Source organism: Pezoporus occidentalis, unplaced genomic scaffold (genome assembly GCF_034315485.1).
Source record: "Pezoporus occidentalis ecotype Australia unplaced genomic scaffold, CSIRO_AGI_Poc_V1 ctg164, whole genome shotgun sequence".
Classification (NCBI taxonomy): Eukaryota; Metazoa; Chordata; class Aves; order Psittaciformes; family Psittacidae; genus Pezoporus; species Pezoporus occidentalis.
The window spans coordinates 2,261,231-2,280,940 of record NW_026913466.1 but is presented as its reverse complement, the minus strand read 5'-3'; the positions used below and the strand labels follow the sequence as shown (position 1 = coordinate 2,280,940).

General features: G+C 39.2%; 2 protein-coding genes across 7 annotated transcripts in view; one reads left to right on the top strand and one right to left on the bottom strand.

The window, feature by feature from the left end:
* BCAR3 (BCAR3 adaptor protein, NSP family member) overlaps positions 1-9,126 on the top strand; it is a 97,927-nt gene extending 88,801 nt beyond the window's left edge. For all 4 annotated transcript variants that reach the window (XM_062613193.1, XM_062613191.1, XM_062613192.1 and 1 more), the window contains 6 exons: positions 1,213-1,853; positions 4,744-4,859; positions 5,682-5,853; positions 6,029-6,152; positions 6,946-7,158; positions 8,272-9,126. In XM_062613193.1, the coding sequence (XP_062469177.1) occupies positions 1,213-1,853; positions 4,744-4,859; positions 5,682-5,853; positions 6,029-6,152; positions 6,946-7,158; positions 8,272-8,459 (1,454 nt within the window). In that variant the 3' untranslated portion in view covers positions 8,460-9,126. The remainder of the gene's footprint in view (positions 1-1,212; positions 1,854-4,743; positions 4,860-5,681; positions 5,854-6,028; positions 6,153-6,945; positions 7,159-8,271) is intronic.
* The window catches only part of FNBP1L (formin binding protein 1 like), a 59,847-nt gene continuing 48,769 nt past the window's right edge, over positions 8,633-19,710 (bottom strand). The window contains exons 11-17 of one of the 3 annotated variants that reach the window (XM_062613196.1): positions 17,027-17,041; positions 15,338-15,447; positions 14,585-14,717; positions 14,033-14,127; positions 13,425-13,573; positions 12,879-13,037; positions 8,633-11,812 (exon numbers count right to left, since the gene is read on the bottom strand). In XM_062613196.1, coding sequence (XP_062469180.1) covers positions 11,805-11,812; positions 12,879-13,037; positions 13,425-13,573; positions 14,033-14,127; positions 14,585-14,717; positions 15,338-15,447; positions 17,027-17,041 — 669 coding nt within the window. In that variant the 3' untranslated portion in view covers positions 8,633-11,804. Of the gene's footprint in view, positions 13,038-13,424; positions 13,574-14,032; positions 14,128-14,584; positions 14,718-15,337; positions 15,448-17,026; positions 17,042-19,710 lie in introns of all 3 variants that reach the window. The other 2 variants (XM_062613195.1, XM_062613197.1) reach the window with 2 other exon arrangements.

Genomic DNA, 19,710 nt, shown 5'->3' with positions numbered 1-19,710 from the left:
TGATTAGTTGTTGATGGTGGCTTTTTCTTTCTCATACTCTTCAGAGATGTAAGCAATTGTATCCATACTAACATACTGGCTAAGGAAGTTTCGGGGATTCATCTGTTCTCTAGGGACAAATTCTAGTGTTTCACTTCTGAGGCTGCTAGTCATTTTGAACGTGGTAGCTGTTGAAATTTGTAGTGCCTGTTGTGGAAAGAATTCTTGAGACAAAGATAATATTGAGTATTTGTAAAGTGAGACTCTGTCTTGATAGAAAGGGTGTGCTCCTGTCTTTAGCAATTGGATGGGCAGGTATTCATTAAACAAGTTTCTGTCCATCTGTACTTGATCATCTTATTCCAATCCATGGCTGCAAAAAGTTTTCTTTTGGTACTACACCAGTTAATCTGAAGAGTACTGCTGTGTACTTCATCATGGGGTCCTTCAAGCATGTTCTGGTATGATACTGCTTATGAGCGGTGACAGGCTGTGCTTTGCAGATTTTGTCTGCAGAAATTGAGAGCCAGCTGGAAAAAAACAGCAAAGCCCATGTGCTGCAACTGGCCATTTTGCTGGGGATACCAGCATATACATCGAGAACTGCAGACTGGGAATGTCTGATAGAGGCTTCAGTCCTAGATTGGATGCTGAGGTTTGAGTCCAGAATGAGGTATAAATACACAGAAGCATGCGAATGTATTTCTCCAGCTCTTGCCATCAGCTACCATTTAGGAAAAAGGTTAGCAGCCCTGAAATTCATTCCTTCCATACCTCATGGCAGGTTCAGGCTCGACTGTGGGAAGCTTTTCTTTCATCTCAAACTTGTCATTCTCAGAAGTGACTCATCTTTTATGTGGTGTGGCTGGAAGTTTCTGCTTTTATGGCCTAGATCAGGTTACAAAGAAGCCTCCTATTCCAAGCTATGGAGACTATCCAGCTCTGACAGTATAGCCTATGTATGCAGCAGGGACTGGAATTATTGTCAGCATTACCACAGAATAATATTATGGTGCAGCTGTTCTGTGTATTTGGGATTTGGGGAGGATCAGCAAGAAAATGGAATTTACTGGCTAGCTCATTCCTCAAAATACAATTTCATGTGCATTTTGTCAGAGAATAACTGACATGATCTGTCAATATTTTCCTCAGGAATCATCATTAAGACATGAACCCTGGGACAGGCATCAGGATACGTGTTTTGGCCTTCTAAAATTGCGTTTTCCCTTGCAGGTTCAAGACATCCATCTCGATTACCTGAAGCAGATGCAGCCCCATATCCAAGCTCTCCTGCATTTAGAACAGGCAGTGAGCCTTCTCTAAGCCCCACAGTTGTTCAGAAAGTCAGGTCTGAGTTACAAGTCGGAGAAGCTCTTAGAGGATCAGACAGTCAGCTCTGCCCAAAGCCTCCACCTAAACCCAGCAAAGCACCCCTGAGAAAGCCTCCAGATTCTCCCTTAGCTTCCCACAGTTCAGAGGAACACTACTGTGAACTAAGCCCTGCCAGAGATCCTGCAGCAACAAAGCAGCAGTTATGTCAGAAAACCAGCTATGTGGAACATCTGATCCGAAAGGAGAGGGGAACACACTCATTCAGGAACTCTGAAACAAACTATTTGATCCTGGAAGATGACCCTATGATGAACTCTACAGATCCTTTAGAAGCTTCAACTCATATGGCTGAAGATGACAGCATCTTTTCTGCACCTGTGTTTGAGACTGTGTCTAGTTTTAAACCGAATGATTTTGAATCCAAACTACTTCCTCCTGAAAACAAGCCATTGGAAACATCAATGTTAAGAAGAATTAAGGAGCTTTTCACCAACAACAGTGCAAAGGTTATTGCACAGCATATTCTTAGAATGGACTGCAAGGTAAGAAAACTCTTGCATTTTATTTTGTACTGTGCAAGTTCATACTTTTTACATAACTATTTTGAAAAGATTAATGGGTAGATTTGCAGCTAATACAACAAATGTATTGACTTGATTGTAGGAATTTTTAGGGTGTCAGGGTGTTTCTTTTTCCCACATTGGGAAAGCTTGGGTGGTTCAGCCTGGAGAAAAGAAGCTATGTGGAGACCTTTTAGCACTGTCTAGTATCTGAAGGGGGCCTTACAAGGGTGCTGGAGAGGGACTCCTCATCAGGGGCTGTAATGGTAGGACAAGGGGTAGTAGGTTTAAACAGGGGAGATTTAGGTTGGATATAAGGAAGGAATTTTTTACTGTGCTGGTGGTGAGGCCCTGGCACAGGTTACCCAAGGAAGCTGTAAATGCTCCATTCCTGTCAGTGTTCAAGGCCAGGTTGGACAGGCCTTGAGCAACCAGGTTTAGTGGAAGCTGTCTCTGCCTGTGGCAGGGGCTTGGAACTAGATGGTCTTTAAGGTCCCTTCCAACACAAACCATTCTGTGATTCTATTTGAAGAACAAGAATGTTAACCATCCCTTTGGACTAAAGGTTTCCCACCATCCTTGACTTAAGACTCAAATTCTCAGCGTTTCATACATCCTTTTAATCTCCTATCAGTTGCTGTGTATCTGTGATTCAGCCTTTCTTCTATACTGGAGAGTGAGCTGTCTGTGCTGTAAACCATTGTGGAAAGTACCACTTGTGACAGGAAATAGCCAGTTAGCTCACAAGGGCAAACAGTAGACAGACATTACCTGGTTGCCATACGCTGGCTTGTATGACGTTCAGCGGAACTAAATGTATTTAAACTAGATGCTCTTTTTATCTGAGTTTCTGTCTTACAGCTGGACAGGTGGTGGGGGAAAATGCCTATCAGGCCTTGTGCATTTTTCTCCTATGAGGACTGTATTGCTAGGAAAGTGTTTAGAAAGACGTAAAACCACAAAGCATTATTTTTCTACAATGTATACTTTGTTCAGCTGACAGAGCTGGGGATGGGCTGTTGGTTCAGAAATAGGGCAGGACAGAAGTCATTTCCTTGTGAGCTGTTGACTTTCTGTAATACATGAAATGCAACTGCAGTTAATCTGCACCACTTTGCTGGGCTGCCAAGTGCTGTACCTGCCAGAGAGCAGCTACAGGAACTGAGTGTTGGGGCTTTGTTTGGGTTTAAGTGCAGCTACTTAACTGGGCAGCTCCACTGCAGAAAAGAAAGGAAGTGGTAGCGCTCCAGAATAAACATGTCTGGTGCTCAGCCTAGCACTGCTGCACTGATTCACACCTCAGGTCTGGGAAGGGGGTAGTTCACCAGAGCAGCAGTGGGGATAAGTGTGCCATTCCCTGCCCGCTGCTGGGTTCCTGCCAACATCAAATGCAGCTTCTCTCCTCAGTAGCAGTGTTGGCTGCTGCCAAGTGAGGGTTCACGTAGACATGGTGGCTCAGAAAAACTCAGCTCTACAACTGCTTGGTCTTTTCAGAAGTGATAGACTGTGGCTTCTTTACTATGGTTCCAAGAGCAGCAAGAGCATTCTCTGACATTTTAGTTCTGAAATTCACCTTTTCTTCCTTGAACCTCGTAATAAAAAACAGAATGTCTTTTAATATATTGTTCAAGTGTATGTTGCTTGAAGGCACAGGATATGCATGCCTTAGAGAATTAGTAAGGGAGTTTTATATATACTATATTCAATTAGGTTGTTATTAGTCTCCTTATTTTAAATTCTATGAGCTCTGGAATGGGGCCAAGGAAACTGCCTCTTGGAAGCGTGGGAGCCTGTACAATTCATTAGAAGTCACTGGAGTGTTTTACAGAAACAGATTTTGGGGTTTTGGAGCAGGAACAGTAACTGGCTGGGACATGTAGAGAAGTCTGTTTTATCTTTATGTTGCAGTGCTAAGAGCCAATGACTGTCATTCCTTGTTAACTTGCTGCATACTACCACACTGATAAGAACTGCATGATGCAACAGGATTGGCATGCGAACTGGGCCCGAATAAATGTTTTGTACTGAGATCTGTGATAAGGCTGAAGTTCATAGCTTGTCTCGAGTGGCAGCAGTGGCTGCTTGCCTTTTAAATAGTGAGATTTCTAATAATGAGAAGAGCACCCATATGGTGATGGAGTATCTGCCACTTGCAGGCCTGAGAGGACTTTTTTTGACAAAGAAGTAGCAGTCAGTGTGTCTCTAGGGACTTCAGGCCACTCCTGCATCTCCAGAAGTGAAACAGGTTTCTCGACAGTGCTAGATTTTGTACCAGGGAGGCTTGTTGTGTGGCCCAGATTGCTTTCATCTTTTCACAACCAAGAAAGCCTGCTGATATGTCAGTAAATAGCAGGCAGATGGGTTTGTGCATGTGTCATCATACAGGCCTTAAACCAGCAGATAATCTCACATTAGTATGTTAATGTGATTTTGCCTAGAATTAGCAAATTAGCATATATAATTGCTATTGCTATAACCAGTAGCTAATACTGTGTGTTTAAAAAGCAAAGACAAATCGGTAAGGGTGTCAGCTTTCACATGCTGACTTCATTAGGCCCTCAACATTGTGTCCTCCTTAAAGGCCTTTTACTTATTAATCTTTATGAGGAACCTGTGATTTAATCCAAAAGCATTCAGAGCAATCATCTCTTTAGAAATGAAGATGGCAAAGCAAATGTTGGTCTTTTTGTGTAAGGCACTGAAAGTGCATTAAAGTTAATCAAATTTTTCTTAGATGACTGTATCCCAGGGTTGCATGCTGTGCCCTTAGCTCTGCGTGCCCTGCACTAACCTGGAGGACTTCAATGTGGTTGCAGGGAGGGTTTGAAGTAAATGAGTTTCAAATCACGTGCAGGTCTTTTGCCCTTGGCAGGTAGCAAGGATCCTGGAAGTGTCTGAAGAGATGAGGAGGTTTATGGGAGTGAACTCTGGGCTGGAACTGATCACCTTGCCTTATGGACATCAACTGCGCCTTGACCTCATTGAAAGGTAAGTGTTCCTGTTACTCATTTCCAGGGCAGCTGGCCAGGAGATCAGAGCATTGCTACATTGTACTCTGCTTCCTCAGAGTGCTTGCCTACAGGTTGTCTGAATTCAGTGTACAGAGGGCAAGGTAGAGAGATACGGCATAGAACTGCTTTTTGCATAGGAAACATTCCTTAATGTCCTGGGGCAAACCCATGCATGTAACACAGGGAAAGAGGAACTGTCCTTAGAGCTCAACACCCTCATCTCCTTAAGAGCTCAGCCAAGCCAAAGGTTAGGGGGGACCTAGAATATAGCTGAATGTGTGTTTCTGGAAGAAATTGAAGGCAATAGCCTTCTGCAGCCGGGGAAGAGGCTAGAAGTGCTACTAAAGTAAAAAATGATCAGCAGATCTTATTCTAAAACCTCTGCACAAGTTAAGGGGGAACAATTAGGGGTCTTCTATCCCTGATCTAGCTTTTCTGCTGCTCTGAATCAGATTTCAGTAGTTTGGTTGCTGAAAGTTTGGGGGAAGATCCCAGTATTTGAGTGCAGAGGACAAAATGGAATTGGGGCAATTTTCCCAGAAGTGTTCATTCATTCATTGCTTAAGCACAATTTTTTATACTAAGAATATTTCAGGAAATCTTACTAAATTTATTTTAAAAACCAACATGTCTTATGTTCTGTATAATGGCATTACTGTTCTTGATACAAAGATGTTGGCAAGAGGAAGTTTACTGGGGCACACCAAGCTATTGAAATAAACCTTTGAACAGATTTTCCTGAACACATGTAAAGCATAATTATTTAGTAAACAGCATAAATAAATTGTTTCATTTACAGGCACAATACCATGGCTATAGGAATAGCTGTGGATATCCTGGGTTGCACAGGAACAGTAGAAGATAGAGCAGCAACATTAAACAGGATTATCCAAGTTGCGGTGGAGCTGAAGGACTCACTGGGGGATTTGTACGGATTTTCTGCCATTATGAAAGCACTGGAAATGCCACAGGTAGAAATCTGTTTATGTTCCAAACCATAGAATTGTTTGGTAGTTTGCTTATTTTCATTTATGCAACTTCATCAAGACTAGAGCTCATCAGAACAAACTTCATCACTAGCAGGGTGCTGTTCCTGTGATTGCTGTGGCATCACTTAACAGGTATTCTGTCATTGTCTATGAACAGGTCACTAGGTTAGAACAAACCTGGACCTCTCTGAGACATCATTATACCCAGACTGCCATTATGTATGAAAAACAGCTGAAGCCATTTAGCAAAGCTTTGCATGAAGGACAAGACGAGTGGAACAGTGAGTATGAGTGACACTGGTTTCTGTCTGCCCTTTTAACTTCTCACTGCTCATTTCCTGTGTAGGGAGATGAGGCAGCTGCTGTTTGGATAGCTGTGTATCACATGTTAAAAGGACTGTGAACTTGTAGAATGCACTCTAAGACAATGCAATAGAAGGAAACAGTCTGCCAGACAAACGTGCTTGTGTGCATGTACCCATGCAGAATCTAAAATCCTTCTCAAACTTATACTCCCTTTGTGGAGCAGAAACTGAAACACTTTCTTTCCTTGCCTCAAATACAGAAAAAAAAAAAAAAATCTCCTTCTTTACTCAGAAGAGAGTTACTTCTGGCAAATTTAGATTTTTATTTGTTTTGCCTACTGGATCAGAGGGTGAATCCTTAAATACAAAGAATGGGTTAGTAAGAGAATTCCTCTGATCACACCAGCGGCTCCTGCATCCATTCTTTGCAGCTCTCGTCTCCAAAGCAGTGTGAGGCAGAGAATAACATCTGAACACTTCTCTAAGAGAATGGATAAAGAAAACGTAAGCCTCACAGAATTTATTGGAATTATGCAGATTTTAAATGTGTTTTAAATCTCTGTGCCACTGTCTAGTAATTCAGCAGAGCCCCCTCTCCTGTAACAGATGAGTTTTCCAGCACTAACTTGTTTTGGCCTTCTCTCCCTGGAAACTGGTAGGACTGGTGTACCTGAGGTAATGTGTTAGTTTGGAAGATGGAAGAAAAGTAATAGTTTCTTGAATTAGCAATTTCATAATGTCTGATATGATTTGTTGTTCTCTATTCCAGAGACCACCAGTACTCCACAGAAGCATGTGACTGTGCCACTGCTGATGCCTCTCATTACCTTGATGGAGCGGCAAGCTGTCATTTTTGAAGGGATGGACCTCTGGGAAAGCAGTGACCAAAGCTGTGAGATAATGCTCAAGCACTTGGCCATGGCTCGTCAGATAGCACAGAATGCAGAAACGTACAGCCTGACTGCAGAGCGGATGCTGGAAGGTAGGGAGCAGTGTAGGAGATACTGCTGCACCTTGACACAAAGCAGGGGTTATGTCATGTCTGAAGAATAAGGTCTCTGCCTAAGTGCCACCAATGGTGCAAGAAATTATTCTCCTCTTTCATGGGAGCTGAGATAGTAGCAAATGTCCTGCAGGAAACTCAGTCAGATGACAACATCAATAGAGCTTAAAAGAAGACAGTTAATTATTAATCACTGTAGCTCTCCAGTAATCAACAGAACATATGTTTTTATTAAACAAAAGTCAAAGTTCTCATGACTTAATATGCTTGACCCTTCCAGCAGCTGAGCGGAAATACAATAAGGACCGAGGATAGCTGCTTCTCTTCTGTACATTTTCAAATCCCTACTCTGTTTGTTGCAAATATACCACCATTTGTCATAATGAGGTTTTCTTACAGCGGTGCAAAATGCAGTGCTATGACCTTGACTGCTTGGAGCCAGAAAGCAGCAACGTGTTCAACATGTGACTGTATTTTAAAGTTTGACTGAAACAGTGAGGGGAGATAGATGACTACTGATTCCTAAACAGATTATTTATTTACTGTATCATCAAGTCAGTGAGTGATCCCGTTAAACAGTTAGGTTACCCCTGTAAGGTAATCTTACAGCTTTTTGTACTTCCCAGTTAGAATATGTTGAGAATGCCTAGGATTAAAGGGCATTGGCTTCTTAATATTAAAATTAAACAGTGTAAAACCAAGAATAGATTAAGTATGTGACATTGCAGAAAATTTGTTGTATGATATTCCTTTAATTAATATAAATGAATGTACATAGAATTGTGGATTATTAAAGTATATCTTGATGCCGGTAGCATGCATACAGAAATAATTGTATTTAAGGTCAGGCTTGTAATGACAATTCCAGACCATTAAAATTGAGCAAGGGGATATCCTGTCCTAGTGTCCCTAAAGCATTTGTATGCTATAGAATGTCAGTAATGGAAAGGACTGTAAATTGTTAAAAATAACTGAAGGAATCCAGCACACTAAGGCTTATCTTATTTGGAGGGAATAGATTTTAAAATCCATTTCTTCTGAATAAAAAAATTTGTCTGCTAGTAATACTGTGGGATTCTTTTTCTTTACTAGGTTTTCAGCCAGATGAAGAAATGAGTGAAATCTTCAAGACAGAATTTCAAATGAGATTGCTCTGGGGCAGCAAAGGAGCCCAAGTTAATCAGAATGAAAGATATGAGAAATTCAGCCAGATTTTAACTGCACTTTCCCGAAAACTGGAACCTCCCCCAGTGAAGCAGGTGGAACAATTAAGTATATAAGACTCTGTAAACACTATTTAAATGATATACTTGAAATAACCTTGGTTTTCTTTCGGCAATTTGATACAGCACAAACTTCTTCCATTTCACAAGATGTTTAGAACTTTTAACTGCGCAATACACACTTGTTTTAGAACTACTGATTTCTAAACAGATTATTTATTTACGGTGTCACTAAGTCAGTGAGTGATCCCTTTAAAACAGGTAGGTTAGCCCTGTAAGTAAGTCTTACAGCTTTTTGTATTTCCTAGTTAGAATGTTTTAAAAATGCCTAAGATTTAAGGGCATTGGCTTCTTAATATTAAAATTAAGCAAACAGTGTAAATACAAGAATAGATTAAGTATGTGACATTGCAGAATATTTGTTGTATAGTATTGTTTTAATGAATATAAATCACTGTACATAGAATTGTGAATTAAAGTGTATCTATCTTTATGCAAAATAATTTGCAGGTTGTAGAAATTATACCTGTGATCACAACAGAAAGCTCAACTATCATTGCTCCTGTGAAGGTACAAAATGAGTTGTGTATGTGTTCGGACACCTCACTTTTTGTTTAAGGCAGCATCTGTAGTGCTTTTGCTGGAGCTATGCTGCCAGGAATGAATGATGAAATGGCAAGAACAAACAACCCAGATAATTAAAATGCTTTCAGATATGAGTAAACGTGGGTGTATGAATACATTAAACTTGGTTCATTTACTGAGGTGAATCATTTTGGTAAGTAATATTTTTTTCTTAGATGAAGGCAAAGCATAAGCTGTTAGCACTTTTCACAGGAAATCAGCATGCATGGTGTTCATATTAAGAGTGCTTCAGCAGCAAATTCCACTGTCACATATAAAAATGGTGTATTGGCATTATCCTCAGAACCTGGATAAATGTTTAAGCAAGAACTAAGGTTAGAGATTCATGTGCTCATTATTATTAAGTGAAATGTTACTTTTACAGCATTTGAAATTATTTGAGCAGGCTCACAACACTGCAAACACCGAAATGGTATGATCTGTTCCTCCCACCTCCAATCACAACAGAGGTTCTACCACTGTAACAAGAGGGTACAGTGCTCATGCTGGAAGTCTTTAACAGAAGACAAGTGGGGAAAGTAATTCCATAGAGCATGAAAAGATTTTTTTATTCCATGAAAATATTCTCAACAGAGAACACTATTTTTAAACAAAGCATTTAACATTTAGGAAATCAACATGTGCACAAAAAATGATTAAAAATTACTGGAAAATGTAAGATTCTTTAAGACAACTCACATTCAGAATTTTAGAAGTGATTTATAGCTAGCTGTGCAAGTACAAATGTTTTTTTCCTATGTTTAATAACCCTCATACAAGTTGCACTATCCCTCACAAAAGCAACTTGCCTCCAAAGGAAGCAAATCCTGGTTTTAGAAAAACAAACAGTAGCCTTAAAAGAACATTTAGTCCTTTACCAGGAAGTGTTATTACTGACCTGCAAGGCTGTTAGCCAGGCAAACCACAGGCCCTTTAGCAGAAAATACACATATCACATTTCCTCCTTTTCTCTAAAATAAAAAAAAAAGCACTAGATTTTAAAAGAAAACAAAAACAAACAACCCAGAACAAAACCAAAAAAACCCATCCCAACACCCCCCCCCCAAAAAAACTACCTAAGTAGTTTTGTCAGTATTGAGTAATGTCACATTATTATATAAATAACCCTGTATACAAGCTCCAAAAATCTAAACTTTAGAGTTTAATAGCCCCCGTAATACACTAGAGGTCAAGCTGTGTAATAGTGGTATACATAACAAAAGGAATAAACCTCTACACAAGTCACTCCAATTCAGCCTTACTCATAGTACAGTTCCTACTAACACTGAAATTAAAAAGAATCCAGCACTACTGCATCTAACTATTGCTTCAGACCCCAGGAACGCTGGATGTTTTGATCCTGATTTCATTTCCCCAAACAAACAGCAGGTGGCTGGGTTGACAAGCTTGCTTTGATACAAGTATCCCTCCCCCCAACATCGCTAGTCTAATTCTTACCACCCTAGTAAATCAGATATGGTGTATTTATGAATAGAACCACAAATGGGAGGCTAGACAACATAAGCAATAGGGGCACTGCAGACAACTATATTTACACGTATAAACATATCCAAATTTCAATTGTTTACAAGTAAAAGTGCACATAGATCATTAACGAAGTATCACTCAAATTTCAACTGGTCCATACAATGAAGCGTCACCTGGAAATGGACTAGCACTGCAGTAATTAAAATTGGAACTTCATAGTGAAAAACTAAAAGACAGTTTCCATAAAAATATTTTAAAAAAATATTAAAAGTCAAATGAAGAGATACACATTTCAATGTATCAAATTCATGATGCACCATGTATCCAGTAAAGTAGAGCTCTAGAAAACGCCTACTGTGGCTACCCCAGCAGCTGCAGCACTGTGAAAAGAGCTGAGACACAAAGCCCTTTGTGGGATACTGTAAGTGGTAGTGTTGGCAAACAACAGATTTAGGCACTCTAGTTTAAGGCAGCATTTGAATGGCAAGTGGTTGACTTCTGAAAACAGTCAGTAGCTTGCAGTGTTGAATCTCTCTGGAGGTGTTCCAGGTTTTCAGTGCTCACAACAGGTTACTGAAGTGCTGAAGATGGACCACAGGTTCTAGGAGTTTCTCTTGATTGCATTGTAGGCTAGAGCATAGATGTAGCATTTCCCCAGATCAACACAAATACATACGGTCTCTTATCAGTTATGCCAAAAACTGGAATGTAATGATGGTTGCAGTGGTATAGTTATAGCAGCATACATGGATACTGGTATGGAACTCTAGTGCTGAAGATAGTTGAAGAAAATGATTTGTTACAAAATAAGACAAGCAATGATGGTAAAGTGTTACGCAGACATGCCCGACTGTCCTAGGCATGCAGGAGGAGGTTAACGGCGAGCATGGAGGTGGCACAGGCAGACTGATAACTGACTTACGGTTCTAAATGATAGCCAATTGAGTTGAGAAGAATGTAACTGAGATATAACCAAAATATAGCACAAGCTGAAATATAGTTTGTGCATCTGGGACAACTTAGACAATGAAAATAAAGCAATTTTAGGAGCAGTAGCTTTGTTACTCTGGTAATGGAACTCTCTTTTCCTGCACAAATTGAAGAATTTGTATTACCATCCTTACCTATGTATGGAGATGCTAAGATGTTAGTGACTAAATGTATGTCTGCATGCATTCATGCAACTAGCTTTTCCCCTTGGGCCTCCCAGTCTAGAACCCCACCCCCCCCACCCCCAGCAGCTGCATGTAACCTCCTTCAAGATCTCGCCCATTTTCTCAGAAACCCGCTTCAGGAACCTGCAGTCCAAGAGGAAAAAGAAAAGAACACAGTTACTGAAGGCCTTTAGAAGACAGAGAAGCGTGCTTGGTTCTAACAGGCCCTTCTCAGTGGCTACACATCAGCCTTGTACTTAATTCCACAGACTCTCACTAGAAACACAAGCCACAGCTTTTAGATTAGCTTTTTCTTTCACCCTAGTAATCAAGTAGTGCAATGCCATTTCCAATCCTCAGAGAGGGGAACTGCTGTACATTTAAGACTTTTTTTTCCAAACTAAACATGATGCAATTCAAACACTTATCTTACAGGCACAGATTAAGACTGTAACATCATTCTATTTCAGGAGCAGAGAGAGGTTCAATAAGACATCAAGCATTACATGTGGTGTCTTTCTTTGCTTCAAGGTATCTAGAGTTAAAACAATCAAGTTGTGTCTGATACACAACATTGTACATTTACAAGTGCTGAAAAGGAAGGAGAGCCAGGTCAGTGGACTTTCTGTCCTCCTTAATCATAATGTTTTTTCCTGAGTATTGTTGTTGAGCTTTCAGAATCAGAAAACATTTTCCTGTTTAAGAGGTGAAAGCTGCCAAGTACTTGTTAAAGGAAGGAAATTAATAATTTTCAGTAACTGACTTCAGTTCGTTCTTAGAGGAGAAAACCACTATTTTAAACATTTAGTTTAAGTCATAAAAATGGCAATAGTAAATCCTGAGATAGGTATCTTTAAAACTAAGCCATTTTTCAGCTCTCTATAAAAACAAAGTATACTACAGAACAAGCAGAATCTGGTCTTTTGCAGTATGACAGCTGAATTGGATTTAGTGGTTTGTAAAGCAGGAACCCTAGTAGATCATTTAAAGCAGAAGACATTGGTCAGACTTACCAACCAGTGTAAGATAGATATGTAATTTAGTGTTATCATCTCTGAAAAAAACTACAGCAAACTCACATTGCAAACAACAGACCACTGCTGATATCATAATGCTTTCCATGGACCTGTGCAACTTTTTTTACACTATTTTGCCTGGGGAATGTACAACTGAAAGCTGCCAGTTTATCATTAGATATAAGTTACTGCACCTTTGCTGTTTTTCTCTAGTGTTACATCTATATATGATGTTGGCACATAGCCTTCCTCTCCATTATGTCTTCGAGCTCTTGTCCACCCATCTCCTTTGTCCTCTTCAATAATGTACAGAATCTCTCCTTCTTTCATTGCCAGAGTGCCTTCATTATGACCTGGGAGACACAAAAGGCAAATAAGTTTCAATGTTCAGACAGAATTTCAAGTCATCTTTTTCCCAGGGCACAGTTTCCAGATCATATATAAACAGGAAGAACCAAAAAATCTGTGCAACATAACGTATGTTCAAACAGGCTTACAGACAAAAACCGACTCTGATTGTAAAGCTGAATATTTGCCAATAGTTGTGCTAATATTTATTTTAAAACAGCACAAGAGCACTGCTCATGAATTCAAGTGATTTGTAAAGTATTTCCACAAATCTCATAAGCAGCTCATTGCTCATGCAGTTCATTTACTTTAAATCATTTTACGTGTCTTTTCCATAAGAAATACTCCGTGCCCTGTAGTCAAGGAATGACTGTGCATGCTGTGAACCTTACCATCAAAGGGATATATTGCCTTGCAATGTCCTATAGCTGGTAATGGATCATCATCTTCAAACTCATCATCAAACTCACTGGGTTGCACATGTTGCTGTGGTGGGCCTCGAACCTCCTGACTGGCATCATCCGTGTAACTGCCTTCAGGGCTATAATGCAATGATTGGAGTGTGAGGACTCTGAGGAGTTCTTAGCTCTAAAACTTGGAACATACACGTATCACAGCAAGGGAAAAATCACTCTGGGAAGGCCCATTAGTCATTTCTGCATGTACCGCAGGAGGTGGTTTTCTGAAAACACTGACCTAGGAAAAGCTTGGACTGAATTCTGCTACGAAAACAAATGTAAATTCAACTATAAGCAACTGAATCTTAAGCAACAGAATCAGACAGCTTTAAAAGGCTATTTCTTGAGTGGGTGTTTTGATTACACTCACTTCTTAAATGTTACCATAATGACATGAAATGACCTCTAGAATTCAGAACCATTAAGATCTTCCTTTAGAAGGATATAAACTTTCAAGGGATAAGTAACAACCATCACCTACTGTTAACTATCAAAGAGATGTACTCATTCTAGCATAAAGGTAGTAGAGATAGAATAATGACCTCTCTCTGCCCTGTGTTACAAGGTGGTTGATATCACTGCTGTGCCGCCTGTCACTTCTGGCTGCTACTTTACCTTCAACTTCAGAAAGCCAAGCCTTAGGGAAAAAAAGACAAATATTGGTGTCAAAGAAAACTTGATTCTAAACCAGCAAAGACCATTTAATACACACACGTAATTGCATACAGCCACACACACACTGCACTGACAAGGAAAGTCTCATCATCACTTCACCTATCCCTCATGCTTAGCCCATACTCTGTAGTCTTCAGGAGAAGAATTATCTTTAAGCACATAAAAAATTCAGATTAAGTGAATATTAAATTCTTCTGAAAAGTAAAACTTCTGTATCCTTCTGAACAGTGTACATCTTTAATAATGTACATCCTTAGCTGGATGAATATTCTTCAAAATATGGCACCCTACAAACAATCACATCAGAAGCACTTTCTTAAATCAGGTAGTTTCTCCAGGTGCTGCATTTACAAACCTACAAAGCAAACTACAACTTTACCTTCATCTACATTTTCCAAGGAATTGTTTTAAAGTCTTACCTCATTCTTATGTATTTCCATCCGCAGACGATCCATGTTGCTCATAGTCTCAGTTAATTTTGGTTGCAAACTGCTTGGATCACCCATCTGGGGATTTTTTTCATAAACATCCTTCATCTTGATGAGAGCATCTCTAAAAAGATACGAAACCCAACAATACTTATTACACACATCACTACTGATCCATTAAAGTTAAAATAATGCTTATGTGTACGAGCTCATGACCCATAAGTATGGACATGATGAGCTACTGCTCCCATACCACAACCAAGTCTTTTTCCCATTCTGTCATCTTAGTACTGCCTGCCTCTTAAGTCGTGCACAAGCACACAAGGACACCAACTATAACCTCTGCTCTATCCAGTCTCGTTACTGTTTCCCATATTGTTTGTTATACACATTTTCCTAAATACGAATAACATTCTGTTCTTAATGCACTAAGTTGCAGCTCAGTTGCTCAACAACCTTGATTTTTCTATGCATTAATTTAGATAGAGTTTCCTATGCAACATCAGGATCAAAATGTGTATTATAGCAAAGCAGAAGGAAGCAATGCTAACTGAAGTTATGTACAATAAAACATGAACCAAAAAATGCTTTCTAAGCAGTTCTAAGGATATACTAGCCCATACTAGCATACAGGGCTAGTATATCCTCTCTTAGCTTCTGATCGCTGTTGGCTTAGGTAGGGGACTTGAAAAGAAACAGAGAGAATCATGACAAAGCTCAAAAAAAAAAAAAAAATGCACTCACTTTTGGTCAGTTTCCTTCTGTAGTTCTCTGTTAAGTTCATCGATTCTCTGTTGCAGCTTCTTGCGTCTTTGTTCTGGAGGGAGGTGGCTGAAGTCTTCTAATGCAGGGCCCTGCAAGTAAAAATACTGTTAAACAAGTGAAACCCACACATCTGGAGAGCCGAACTGACATACCCACACACGGACAGCATTCACTGGAAGCAGGATGGACCTTCTAAAAACCCCTACTTAACACACAGCTCTAAACCAGACCCCAACAGAAGAAATGCACGTTCTTGCTGCCAGGTCGTAGTCATTCATTCAAGGTTCTCAATGCCTTCTGTAACAGTTGGCTTGCAGATGTAGTTCAAAATTTGGAGACAATTATTTTTCTGAAAAGCTAAGCCATGTGCCTCCTATTACACCCACTGCACTTAAAGGAGATTTAGAAAGGACAGAGTTACACCTAGTAATTCTAGTCAGAACAAAAATCTAAGATGAGTATGCAATAATACTAATGATAATATGTATATAATCGAATCTTTCTCTGGAGTGCATCTTCTATGGCGATTTGGAAGTTATGAAAAGAAAAATACTGAATATTCGTTCCAAAGAACTACTCTAGTTCTCTTCTGGAAGTTCAGCAATCTGGCTAAGGAAACACATTAGATGTATTTACCTTGAGTCAAACTACTTCATAGAAAAAGCCTTTGTAACAGCAAAACTTTGGCTTAAACTTATTAAATTTACTAATCTGATTCAAAACTTGCGCAAGTATTCCAAGACACTTTTTTTTTTTTCAGTGTCCTGAAATAATTATAAAAAGTGTTTCAGGGAGGGATAAAACCTCTTACTTTCCAAACTTATTTATATACTTGTCAAACCAAACTGGTCAAGAAGAAACTTGACAGAAACATGGCTGTTGAGATTTGACATACAGAGTCTTAGGCTCAGGTGCCAAGTTTTCACCACCCCTTCTTAAAATCCTCTTGCCCCTCAGCTTCTTGATTCTTTTGCACTTGTAAAAATCACAATCTCACTGCTTCTTAAGAAGGGACAAGACACCACAAAAGGAGGGAAATCAAGACACAATGGGTCCAAAATAAAGCAGAAGTGTTTCTGGAGAAAAAAAAAGAATAAAATCCTCTCAGGTGCTTTTGCACACTATGAAGGAACAAGGTCAGTTAAAATTACAGCAACAATAAGAAGGACAGAGGTCTTTTTGTGAAGTTTTACTGATCTACTCAGCAAAATAACAATATTAAGGTGTGGTTTTCATTTCATAGAACAGCTTTCTAGGATTTCTAACAGTAAAGGAACATCTCCCCTGCAATTTTTTTTTTAAATCCCAAGGAATGAGTTTTGCAGTATTCAATATTTCTCCTTTAAGCCAGCTTGTAATTTTTTAATATATCTATTTGATGCTGCTTTAATAATTTTCCTGACAAAGCAAAATGACCCAGTATTTCCATCATGACCAACTGGTCAACCCTGAAATTCCAAAATTACAGATTTAGTTGCAGCCAGATGACAAGTCTAGTTGTCTTACATTAAGCATGGATGACGGAGAAGACTGCATGTATAAGTGGGACATCTGAAGATGTATTTCAGCACCTGACTTAAAGCAGTTATGATATGGAAACAGTTTTAAAAGGTTACTTTCATGCTATCTTAGCAGAAGTACAGCAGACAGATCAGCACACGGGCTTACCATCTTCACCGACCACTGCACAGTTCATTTGAAAACAGAAAGAAACGGGAAATTATTCACATGCAACGACCAGATCCTAAAAATGTATCTTTATAATATTACTTAAGATTCATAATTTCATAAAAACCACACTTCACTATGAGCACAAGAAAAGCAAAATACAATGATCAGAAACGCACTTCTGCTTTAAGAATTATTAGGTGATAATGGGTAGTTTAACTTACAAAATTCCAAACACAACTTCATTAAACTACTTTTCAATTTCAGTGTTCTGAATAATAAATATGTTAAAGAAATTCTATTGTAGGAGAAGAAACAAACACACAGCAAACACTGCACAAAATGGCAGAATTTGATGATGATGATGGACTGATCAGCCATATGCAGGTAATTTGTTAATTATAACTAACAATCCACTACCATCACTTTTACAAATCTAATTTCTACAATGTATTTATTATCACTGTAGAACTACAACAAAGATATTTTTCAAGTTTAGAAGTTAGTAACTTGACTTCCTGAAAACTGCATCTGGGTCATTGCTGCTATCCTGGAAATGCTCTAGTCCAGATATAAATAAAAACATTTAAAGAGTAAGGCTTTCTCCTTACAGAAAGCAACAAAAACGGGGGATGCCGGAAGTCATATCTTGAGTCAAGCATTCACAGCATTTTGAAGACCTGCAATGCCTCCAATGACTACAGATAATCCTTTCCAGAGAAACAGCAAGCAACTGAGCAGATATGTATCTCTGACATAATTTCTGATCCTCAGCCATTGTTAATGCTGTTGCTAGGGGCACACACACACTGAATCAGGAAAGTAAAGCACCTCTGAACGGTACTTCGGTAAGAACTTCAGTAAAGTCCAAAGATGTAAAATAACAGAATAAACTTCTTGTTCCCTTTATAAAAGGTCTTCCATGAAAACTTCAGTGAGGTTTATATCACTGTTGACAATGCATCACTGTGGACAAAGCATCTATTCACACATTGGGTGGCAGTGAGCAAGGACCTCTTAGCAGCACTAATGCTATCTGGAAATGTTACAGTTTCAAGGGATAGGCAAGCCAGCGTGTAACAGCAGCACTAATAAAGCTAGTTACACTTGCTTACACTAACCTGTCCTATAGCTACTGTTGCTGCTTTCGGTGAACATCAGGATAGGAAAATCTACGGGGTGAAGTGCAGAATGGAGGCAGCCTGGCTTGTGATCACCAGTGCCTTGAAGTGCAGTCTTGTACTGGGCATGTTCAACAGAACAGCCAACACACTCACACATTAGCCTGACACGTGCCAATGTTAGTTCTGCGTGTCAATACCTCAAATGACATCATTTTCCAGGGATAATGTGTGGAAAACAGCATCATATACTGGCCACTAGGAAGCACTGAATCAAGATATGCTGTAAAAATAAGACTGATCAATGATATAAAAATCTATTAGAATTACAGTATCCATTTTGGTTCAAAAGGTACTCAGTACATGATAATGTGATGTCTGCTGAAGTGCTTGCAAGGAGATCCAGAATAGATAAATGTGCATCCTGAAGGTTTACAGATATTAGCTATTTAACCCTGTGAGTTAATCCAGATTTGTAGGATACTAGTGACCCTTGCTAATTTTATGGAAATATATTCTGTATTAAATTAATTCATTTTTACAACATGAACAGCAATTAAAGGCAATTTAAGACTGAAAAACAAATTTAAAATATTGTTTAATTTTCCATTAGCATTCTGTAGTTGTTGGGAGATGATCTTTTGCTTCAGTAGGAGGTTTAAGAACTGCTGTATTACAGGTGTTGATTTGTGAACTTGGAGTCAGCACATTTACTGATCAGCAAAAGGAAGTATAGTCAAGACCTGAGCCATTTCAACTGTCTAACCCCTCAGTGAGAACTAAAGGAAGAATGTTCTCTTAGTGACCATCACAAATTATGAGATAAATGACTCAGAAGGGGAAAGGAGAGACTGTCCTCCATAAATGCTTAAAGGAACACAAGAACCTTCTAGAAAATGGCGGTTGTAGAAAGGCTATTTCCAAGGTATGTGGAGACCTGAAGAGATGCCACAACATGATTTAAAGAAAGTTCTAAGTGTAACTCATTACACTTCAGAACAGCAGCAAAAGAGCCTCTAAATCATGACTTTACTGCAACATAGCACTGCTGTATTTCGATCTCCACGTTATGTCAGCAGTAGTCAACCATTCTTGCACATGAGACAGCAAGTCGATACTGTTCTCAGATATGAATTATATATAATTCAAAGGCATCCAACGATTTGGATCAATAAATATAATAGAACATACAGAAACTGGGCAGCCTATACTGACTGCACTGCATAACAGCGGAGTGCCAGCACATTTATCACCAGTACTATAAATGTTGCTAGGCAACCACTTAGCATTTCCCTTTGTATTGTCTCCCAAATTCTATTTCAGAACATGCCACTATAAATTAGTAAATGAACTGATACATCTCAGAAGGTGGCATATGGCAGTAACTTGTCAATAATTTTACCCCAATAAACCTTGCATAAAAACCAAGGTATTCACCAGAAAATGCATTAAAAGTGTAATGTTTCAAAAAAAATCAGTATATCAAAATTTGAAGAGCACTGTGTGCTATAGCATTTGATGTATAAAAGAAGTGAAATTCCTCCTCAGTTCAGTGTCTCATCA